Source organism: Hylobates moloch, unplaced genomic scaffold, assembly GCF_009828535.3.
Source record: "Hylobates moloch isolate HMO894 unplaced genomic scaffold, HMol_V3 SCAFFOLD_4, whole genome shotgun sequence".
In the NCBI taxonomy this organism is placed as follows: domain Eukaryota; kingdom Metazoa; phylum Chordata; class Mammalia; order Primates; family Hylobatidae; genus Hylobates; species Hylobates moloch.
Genome location: NW_026652279.1, coordinates 167531350 through 167541925, shown reverse-complemented (window position 1 = coordinate 167541925; position 10576 = coordinate 167531350). Strand labels below are relative to the sequence as shown.

The window sequence follows — 10576 nt, the reverse complement described above, 5'->3', positions numbered from 1 at the left end:
AGTCTGGAGAGAACTCCACAGGGCGCAGATCACAAAGGAGGCTCAATCATCAAAGCATGTGTAACACTGGGAAATAAAGGGAAGTTAGAAGTGAGAGAACAAATGTCAGTTTCTAGGAAAAGTCAAGAGGTGGGCCCTGATGGCAGGAGTCATTCTCAGCGGAGTGCCCAGGGCCTGGTCATCAAGCCATCCATTTCCCTGGCAGAACAGAAGGTCTTCAGACCCTTCACAGCCTCTACTACTGAGTATGTCAAATGTGAAAGAAATAAAATCAAAGTTGTCCTCCAGTATTGAATCCCATATGACTGAACTAATCCTGTGTGTGATTCTTGGCTTCCTAATAGTTTTGTCGCTGAGCCCATGTTTTTTTCTGTATGGTAGAGGAGTACGTTAAAGCTGTTAGGGTAGGTCACATCTCTAGACTGTTTTCGCTCCAGGAGAGTGGCAGTGAGGCTTCACCAAGGCTGACAGCCTGAGTCCAGGAAAAAATGAGATTGTAGTCCAGGTGTGCTTTCAGGCTCTGGGAAGCAACACTGAAAGGGGGAAGCCGTCCTTGCTGAGGAAGGGATGTGTTCTCCCATACAGCCCTTACAGGGCTCTTCTTCCTCACTCGTGCTGGAGTGACCAGTGTGATTGAACCCGCAAGACCTTGTCCTGGGCATGGGAGGTGGGGGGTGGGAGAGCCTCCACTCCACCAGCTCTTTTCTTTCTTTTATTTTCTTTTTTCATTTTTTAGAGAAACGTTGTGTTTAATGGTAAAGCTTAGCACACCGCAGAACCAGGAATGGCGTGGAGTCACAGCAGCATGCACAGGCAGGTGACCCCCACAGAGCCTCACACGGCAAAGAGGATGAGGAAGGCGACCATTCTACAGAAGAGCCCCATGGCCTCAGACAGGGCAAAGCCTAGAGTGGCATAGGAGAAGAGCTGCTGCTTGAGAGACAGGTTCCTGGCATAGCCAATGATCAAGCTGCCAAACGCTTTTCCAATGCCAGCCCCTGAACCAGCCACACCAATTGTGGCTGCCCCAGCACCAATCAACTTGACTGCTATGTCAATGTCCCGGGAGACAATACTGGTCTGGAACTCCCGTCTGGCCACCCGAAGTGGGGAGCTGCTATAGGAAGGCTGTTTAGGTGAATTCTCTGGGCTATTTAAGAAGGAGGCAGATACAGGCCTGATTAGACCCCAGGTACAACAGCGGTTCCGAGCTGGAGAAATGAGTAACGCCCCAGTGGTCTGCATTGTTTCAGTCTCCCAGCTTTAGCCCTTGGTCTCAGCGCTCCAGCTCTTTTCTTCTGTTTACTGTATTGGGACTTTTGCTGCATGGAGGAAGATGGAAATAAAGCCTCAGAATAATACAGTTGAAACATTGGTTGTGAGAGTCTTTGTTCCAACAGTTGTTGGGGGGTTGGCGGGGTGGGTGTCTAATTAAGCCATAGGGGCTTAAATTAGGATTTTAGAAAAAATTTACTCTTTCTCAAAGAAAGTCACACCTAGATGTCCAGACAGGTGGGCCCATTGGCTTAAAGCAGCGGACCCAGCAGTGATCAAGAAGGTAGAACAGCCAAAGCACCCATGTCGTAATCCACTTCAGAAAAGAAAACAAACTGGCGTGGTCTGAGGCCGACTGAAAAAACAACTGTCTCAGAACCCAGGACTGCTATTGATCGGTTGACTCAATAGACATCAGCGCAAATCGTATACAAGAAACCATGAGTGCTGTTAGAAGCAAATGACTGCTTAGAGGAACAGAGGAAGGAAATGACATTAAGAAGTAATGGATGGGCCGGGCAAGTTGGCTCACACCTATAATCCTAGCTCTTTGGGAGGCTAAGGAGGGAGGATTTCTTGAGGCCAGGAATTTGAGACCAGCCTAGGCAATATAATGAGAACCCATCTCTAAAAAAAAAAAATAAAAATAAAAAAATTTTAATTGGCCCAATGTGGTTGCATGTGTCTGTGGTCCCAGCTACTCAGGAGGCTGAGGCAGGAGGGTCACTTGAGTCCGGAAGTTCGAGGCTACAGTGAGCCATGATTGCACCACTGCACTCTAGCCTGGGTGACAGAGTGAGACTCTATATTTAAGAAAAAAGAGTGAGATTCTGTCTCTAAGGAAAAAAAAAAGTAGTAATGAATATACACACAAATATGCAAATCTAAATAAATATATAGGCTCAGTACATAATAGATAGAGCTTACTCTCTTGAATGTCTGAACTCGCCACCAAGACTTTGGTTCTCAGCAAAGGTGAGAGTGGGAGAAAGAGGAAGGTGAAGCCTACATACGATAACCCTGTGGGTACCTCTTCCTTCACCCTGATCTTTCCGGGAGGCTCCTGGCTCCTTGTCCCCACCTTTCTTCATGTCCTCCTCTCAAAGAAGTCACTTATTAGCACCTGCATCATCAGAGGATGTTTCCACACAAAGTAAAGAGTTGCACAAATAACATTAGAGTTTTTATTGGAATATATATTTTTTAAATCTAAATGATTCTCTTTTTTTTTCTTAACACCTTTGGTGTTAGGTCCTTGTTTGTTTTGTTTTCTGGAATTACAGAAAAAAAATATTCCCCTGACCTTATGCTCAGGCAGAGTCAAATAAACTACCTTGAAAACATTTAGGGAAGTTAATTACAGAAAAAACTTTTTTTTCTTGCACTGTTGTGCAGCTATGGGTGTAAAACCAGACTATAGAGAAACGGCCTGCTTTACACCAAGGCATGAAACTGTAGTGGGAGGAAGAGAAGGAGGTGGGAAGTGAGGAGATGGAAGGAAAGCCGATGCCCTGAGACTCCCTCTACCTTGTAGGCTGCTCCTCCTGGACGCTTTCCTTCAGAAATCACTCCATTTCCACACCAGCTCTTCCGTCCCTAAACCCAGAAAATGATTCCACCAGTGTGGCCCCAGAGCAAGCCTTTCTGAGCCCTCTCCAGTCCCCCATCTGTCCGACTATCCTCTTAATACCCTTTTCATTGAATTCCAGAGGGCTTCAGCCCATAGTAAAATGAAATTACAAGTATTAAACCTTGATCTCTCTTGAATATAATTCATTGCAAACACTTGTGCCCTTAATCCTTAGCGCCGAAACAGCATAATTTTTTAAATCCTCTTATTGATACCCTTTTAATTATTACTCCCAGGAGAGGGAAAAAAATCAGCCATGACCCAGCCACCCCTCACCTTGTGTCTTTATTTTTCCTTTTGTTCAACAAGAATCTCGTGGCCTTTTTCTCACATTATCCCATTATGCATGCTCACTGCGAGGTGGCATTCTTGTCTGTATCTGACACAATGTGTCATTGTCCAAAGGCTACCTACATCAGCCTATTCTGGGGAAAAAAGAGCTTTTACCACACACAAAAAATAAATCTGTTCAGATTACCCACTTTAATCATTTGGTTAAGTATAGAGCAATGAGCAACAATACTTTTTTTATTCTCACTAGGGACAGAACGATGTTTAATTAGGCATTTAAAAGCGACTGTTAACTTATACAGACCTCATCACAAATGGTTTTTCAAACAGCTCAGTGATCTGAAACACCAATTAGTTTCAATTCACACTTATTATCTGTCCCTCATTAAACCATTTAGTTCAGAATCTAAATTCTTTTCTATTCAAGAGTGTTGATGTTTTACTTTGGGTAGGAGGAACTTTTATTATTATTATTATTATTTTGCCCTTCTAAAAAGGCATTCTGCAAAATGTCTTCCCATATATCTTGCTTTTTAATTAAACAAGCAATGCAGAGCTTCTTTTCCTGAAAATGCTCTTTGTTGATACTGTTGTTCTTAAGTCCGATCTATTCCATCACGGGCTTCGTGGAGGGCTCTGGTGATTTCTTTTCCAATGCTGCTGGTCCTGTGAGCATTTGCAGCTGCGCCTGTCAAAACCCAGCTCCAATGCTGCCACTTTGATCTCTGGGTAAGGCCTGGCCTCTCTGGGTATCTTTCTTTCAAATGGAGTCACAGCTCGTCCTCCTGCAAGGGCTCATGGTCTCCATAGCAGATTTTTTTTTTTCCTCACTTCAAAGTCTAACTTTAGGACACAAAAAGTACACAGAAAGAGCATGCAAGGACTATTGGTCAAGGTACTCCAGAGAAACAGAATCCATAGAAGATAGAGAGAAAGAAGCTTCAGGGAATTGGCTCAGTTGTAGAAGTGACAAGTTCAAAATCTACATCAGCCCCCAAGGCTGGAAATTCAGGGAAGAGTTAAAATGTTGCAACCTTGAGTCCAAATTTTGCAGGGATGCAAGCTGGAAACTCAGGCAGAACTTCTATGTTCAACACTTGAAGAGAATTTTTTCTTTTTCAAGAAACCTTAGTCTTTTCTCTTAAATCCATTGACTGATTGGGTTAGGCCTACCCAAATCATACAGGGTCATCTGCTTTTAGTCTACTGATTTAAATCTTACTCACATCTAAAACATACATCCACAGCAATGTTAGGATTTATATTTGACCAAACAAAACTGGGCTTTATGGCCTAGCCAAGTTGACACATAAAATTACCCATCCTAGGTGGAGGATGTAGCCTGGGATCTCAATTGCAGCTCTGCCACACCCTTCCTCCAAGAACTTCCTTGGGCCTCAGTCTCCTTATCTATAACATGGTTCCCCAAATTGAATAAATTAGAAGAAATATGCCTTTGGGGCATTCCAAGGATGAGGAGCATTTGGTTAATAAAGTTGGATTTCCTCTTACTGACATGTCACCAATAAAGTACAAAAAGGGCATAAGCCACTCTTTGAGCCAATCACATTTAAATTCAGATAAGTTTCCAGCTAGTCATATTTCACTGTACTCAATCCCTATCTGGCAATAGGGTTCAGGTAGATTCCTGTTGATGTGGGGAAAGCTTTGGTCTTAAGAGTCGATATGGGAATAACATGATAAATTTAATAAGTTAGACCGTTCAAAGTCAAGCAAGATTGTGTTGGACTAGAAAGCTAGTGAATTAATGTGCAATGGAAGTATGGCTGTATAGTGCAGAGAAAACTGTAGTAGAAGTCACCTACCCTACATGTGCAATGCTGAATCAGTCACTTGCCCTCTCTTGACCTCAATTTCCTTTCCAGAAGATAGGAAATTTGGACATAATGACTTTAATGTACCTTCCAGTTTCAAATGGGAATCTATTAGGATTCATGTTTTCTTCCTGAATCGTTTATATCCATTAAGAGGTATTTGATATTGGTTAAGTCAAATGTTTTAAGCTTTTAAGCCTATTAAGGCATAAAGGTAATCTGAAACTTCAAGACTAAAAAATTCTATTTTTCTGGGCTCTAGGTCACATAGCATAATAACTATTTATATTAGCTACTGCAATGAAATCAGTCAAAAGTTGTATTTTTATATCATCTATTCAAACTTTTTATTCTCAAAAGATCTTATGACTAAATCTTCCTTTAGCCAATTTGGTATCAACTATTCTTCTTTGACAGTGTCTAGGGTGATATTTTATTAGACTGTTCTTTCTACAATTTAATATTCCTCAGTGGAATACACTACTTTGTGGGATTAATGGTCCACGTTATTACATCTTTTTGATCAGTTTAGATCCTTCTCACTATTTTTTACTGCTTGGTCTTTGCTTCCAAACTATAATTTCATTAGAGGATAACAGTTAAAATGGTACTATTTTTAGAAAAAAATTCAATAGTGATACATACCTTGTTAAATGGACAACAAATATTTGTTAAGTGGATAAATAAGTAAATTAATACAAATGTATGAGGAAACTCTCCAAGAACTTCAAAGTGCCTTATATAGGACCTTATACATATAAGGTATATAAAACACAGGTTTAAAAGATTAGAGAAAATAAATGCAAGAAAAGACAGAAAAAAAATATATCCAAGTGTTGACTACCCAGCCATATACTCAGCCTTACTTCCATAGTTCTCTCACCCTATCCAATGTTCACTCAACACATACTGCTTAAGTATCTACTGTATGTCTGGCGCTCTGTTGGCCACTGAAAACACAGCAATGAGCAAAACAGGAATTCCCACCTCATGGAATTTATACCTTCTCATCTCTCTTCTCAAAACCATACAATAGGGGTAGAAGATAGAGATGATACCTTTATAACAAACTAAAAAATTCAAGAGGTTGGTTGTTGTTGTTGTTGTTGTTGTTTAAGTAGTGTTGTTTATTTGATTTTCAACAAACTGCTCAATGTACACTTCAGTTGCCAGGCCACCATGCTTTCCTTTGAAATACAGAGCCTAAACCACATGGACCCTGTCTGCTTCACCCAAGTAAGACACTTGGGCACCCATCAACTGATGCACAGCCAACCCTGATTGACAGCATGAGAGAGTCTTTCTGGGTGTCACTGTTGGTAATGACCTCACAGGACTCACCCTGGGCTTATGAATGACACAGGACAGGTGTACTTCTCAGCAGTCTCTGTGTCAGATGTGGATTAACCTATCTTCTGGGGCAGCTTCATGCTGTCTTACAATTTTGTAGCCTTAGGGGGTAAGGCATTGCATCTATTGGATTCAGCGTGTAGTCAATCACTCACAAAGCCATTCACTTGACATTGATTTTCTACCCCTTTTTCACTGTCATGTATAATATCTTGGTACCAAAAAGCATGTTAAGAACAAAATAATTGATTCAAAGGCTTCATAAATATAGTGTCAAAAAGAGATGAAATTCAAACTACTCAATTGAAAAAGGGGTTGAGTGCATGAATAAAAGATTTAGTAGGAAGTGCGGTTGGCATTATTGGCTAGAATCAGGCTTGGGGGTTTCCTGTAATTTAAAATTATTTATGCTGCCTAGCAATCATTCATGGAACCCCTACTCTTTGTCCCTTGTGCTAGACCCTGGAAACACAAAGATGGATAAAGATTCAGCCCCTGTTCACTCTGGTCTTCAAACACCAGTCAGATTTTAGATTAACATGTAAACCTTTGACTATTTGGTATGTCAGAAAAATGTAGGCTTTGTAATTATGACTAATCACTTTTCCACACTTTCTCTTTCAAAAGTATAACTATGTTTATATTGAACACTCATCGAAATGTTTAGTTCATAGTCTTCATTCTCTTTTACTAATACTCTTTCCATTTTGTATTTGAAGTTGGTAATGAATGATTAATTTTCCTCAGAATGTTAAACTCACTATATCTTTCCAAGCAGTTTTAATAACAAAAGAATACTAAACTTGGAGAAGAGGCTTATCACAAAGGTTTTATTGCTAGAAGATTTTTGGCCAAGAGAATTTCCAAGCATATAATTTGCAGACTTCTACTTTACCTTCCTCAGTCCTCAGCAATGAGAATGGTTGTCCAGTTATTTCTGTCTGCAAAAGAATCCTGCCCCATCTCCTAGTCCAGCATAGAAATGCAGATCATTACTCGTCAGGCCCGCAGCCGCTTCCCCTGATTACATCAGTCAGACGAGACATCTGCTAATCCTCATCTCAGAAATGGCTCTAGAAAAATGATTCTGAAGACTCTTGATAAGCCTCCCCAAAATTTTACTTATAACTCTAAATATTACATATTTCACTTTTGCAAAAAAGGAAAAGTATGAAAATTCATTAATATGCTCCTCCCCACCCCAAGTTTCTCTTTCCCGTGTCTATTCATAATCGGACTATAAATAAGGTCCAAAAAACTACAGCCTTCATCTACCAGAGGGAAACGTCCTGGGTTAAGCCTAAATTAAATTGTATTTGTTGTAATTCAAAGATATTTTTCTCAGTCTATTATAATATTCTATTTTTCTGTCATCTATTATCTCCACAAACAGCCATGGAAATAGCTTTACTGATACTAAAATGAGCACCCCAATTTCTAGAAAGATTAATAGGAATTTATTTGCATAATTAATTCAAATGTTCTTAGCTCCTTCCCTGTCATTAGCAAAATAGAATGGAACAGTGAAAAAAAGATTGATAAGCTTTGAAATGATAATAATTCAATAAGTAGCAAATTATGTCAGCAGGCTGTGTCATTTATCTATTTATGCAGTGGGACAATTATTTACTCTGCTTTGTTTCAAAAAGGATTTCAGGTGGCTTCAGTAATTTCTGCAGCGTAATCCATTTGTTCAAAGGAAACTTTTAACTGATAACTTATGGAAGAGCTGGGAAGAAATTCGGGCAAATTATATCCAAGACTTTAAGAGCAAATTGCATAATATTTCACACAGTCAAAAAAAAAAAAAAGAGGATACCCTAGTTGGACAAGAACCAATGGATTATGAAAATGGTTTGGATTCCTTCAAACTTCCATAATTACTCTCAATTGTGCAGTTTTTCTGACAGTTGAGATTTCTTAGTTAGGCTTCAAAACCATTAGCATTACATAATGCCGAGCCAATGAATGCAGCTAGCCAATGATTCTCACTCCCCTCTAAAATCTTAGAATCACAAGGAAATATTTCTTTCCCACTTTGTACTTATTTGGAGACAAGCATTTAGTGACCCCAAAACCCAGTGCCCTCTATATCATGCCCTTTGGTCCGTTTTTGATGGCCAGTGCTGCCATTTGGAGACAGCCTATTACTATCTCTTTCATTTTATTCATCAAAAACTAAAAGAAAGAGAAGTGAGATGTCTCATTGATGCCAAGTCATATACTTTATCAGAGACTGCATAAGAAAAATATAATAAGCCTTGACATTCTGTCTTTCATTCTCTTCATGAATTAATACATCTATTCCTCTAACAATTAATGAAGAATAAACACTGTGACACAAATCTTTTAAATCTTTAGAAAATTCAAACCTCTCTTTCCCATGACAGTTTCATATTTCTTTATCATACATTTCACATTGTTCATGGGTAAATAGCACAAATAATATGTTTGAGCTGTATTTTCTTACCATTCCCAAATCTATGTGTTAAAATGATAAAGAAATAAACATTACTATAGAAGCCCAAGACTCATCTTTTGACACCTGCTTTTCTTCTTCTATGTCATGCCTGCCCCTCTTCAGGTTCTGAAAACTACCCCAGTTAAACTTAGTTTGGGATTGGATATGTCAGCTTCACCATAATATAGATTTATGTAATATAACATGGATTCATATTCTTGTGCTATGTCTCCCAGGCATGTGTATTTTAGGAATAAAAGACATTATGTGCAGTTAAAGCAACTGTGTTCCTAAGAGAACAACAAAGTGCTTGTCCTAGCTGACCTCACCGCTTTGTAGAGCAGCACATGCTGAGAAGTCCTTCCACGACGGATGAGAACCAAGGTCACCCTTTCACTTCGTGGTTTTGTTGTTGTTGTTGTTGTTTGTTTTGTTTCTTTTGAGATAGAGTTTCACTCTGTCACCCAGGCTGGAGTGCAGTGGTGCGATCTCAGCGCACTACAACCTCTGCCTCCCAGGTTCAAGCAATTATCCTGCCTCAGCCTCCCGAGTAGCTGGGATTTCAGGCACCCACCACCACACCCAGCTAATTTTTTGTATTTTTTTAGTAGAGATGAGAGTTCACCATGTTGGCCAGGCTGGTCTTGAACTCCTGACAGCCACCTCAGCCTCCCAAAGTGCTGGGATTATAGGCATGAACCACCGCACCCAGCCCACCCTTTCACTTTGGAAGTGATGGTGAGCAGCAAATAACCAGGACAAAGACGTGAAAGATAAAAGTGTAAAATACCATCTCTCAAGTTTATGGCCTAGTGGGAGTGAATAGAACAAACAAGTAACTATAGTATGAAGCATAATAATACCGGGGTCAGTAGAGATACAAAGTCATTTAAGAGAAAGAAGTTCTTATTTATTGTGTGACTTCTAAATACTGAGCACTATACATGTGTTGTCAAGAATAATCTTATAATACCATCTCAAAGAGAAATTATTATCCCCGCTGGAAAAATGGGAGAACTAAGGGTAATCAAGCTCATTTCCCCAAGAGTATGTAACAAACAAATAGCAAAGTCAGAGGCTGAGCCATGATTTTCTGGCATGTTCTTTCCTCATACAACATGCTGGAAACGCAGAAGGGGCCACATCTGACCGAAGCAGTTTGGCAAAGCAACTGGCATTTGAGATGGGCTTTGGCAGACAGGATCTCAAAAGCCAAGTTGAGAATCAAGAGAGAATTCCAGGCAAAGAGATAGGCTTGAACAAACATTGTCGAGATGGAGAATGTAATGCATGTTCAAAAGAAAACGTTTTGTCTGAATTTTAGAAAATACAAGATAGTGTAGATGCACTTGGACCTGGACCCAGAATACGTGGGTCCTAATCACCACTGGGTCACTGAGGTGTAAGCCCTGAAATTGGGGTTCAATATTAAGTGCTGCTTTGACATCTGATAAAATCAGGCTTCAAATGACCACAAGTTTCCCTCCACACTCTGCTCCCACAGGTAAGATCCCCTAGCCAAAAACACTAATTCACCAGGAGACCAGGCACAGTTTCTGCTTATCGTTGGGTAGTAGGTTTTGGTTCCCTGACAGCCTGCAGAATTATTCATACACCCCCATGAACACAGCCACTCACCCCCATGAACACAGCAAAACCGGGGCCAAGTCCCCTTCTTGTTACTACAAACCCACCTTTCACAGGCCCTGGCTGTTCACTCTGTTGTTGAACTAT

General features: G+C 40.2%; 1 protein-coding gene across 1 annotated transcript; it reads right to left on the bottom strand.

Moving 5' to 3' along the window:
- Window positions 1-834: 834 nt before the first annotated feature.
- LOC116467551 (ATP synthase F(0) complex subunit C1, mitochondrial-like) lies at window positions 835-1245 on the bottom strand. The gene has a single exon (XM_032755186.1). It carries the CDS (start codon window positions 1243-1245, stop codon window positions 835-837), a length of 411 nt encoding a protein of 136 aa, XP_032611077.1.
- Between the last annotated feature and the right edge of the window lie 9331 nt (window positions 1246-10576).

Coding starts and splice junctions, on each gene's coding strand:
- LOC116467551 (XM_032755186.1), bottom strand. CDS start 1,245: ATGCAGACCACTGGGGCGTTACTCATTTCTCCAGCTCGGAACCGCTGT.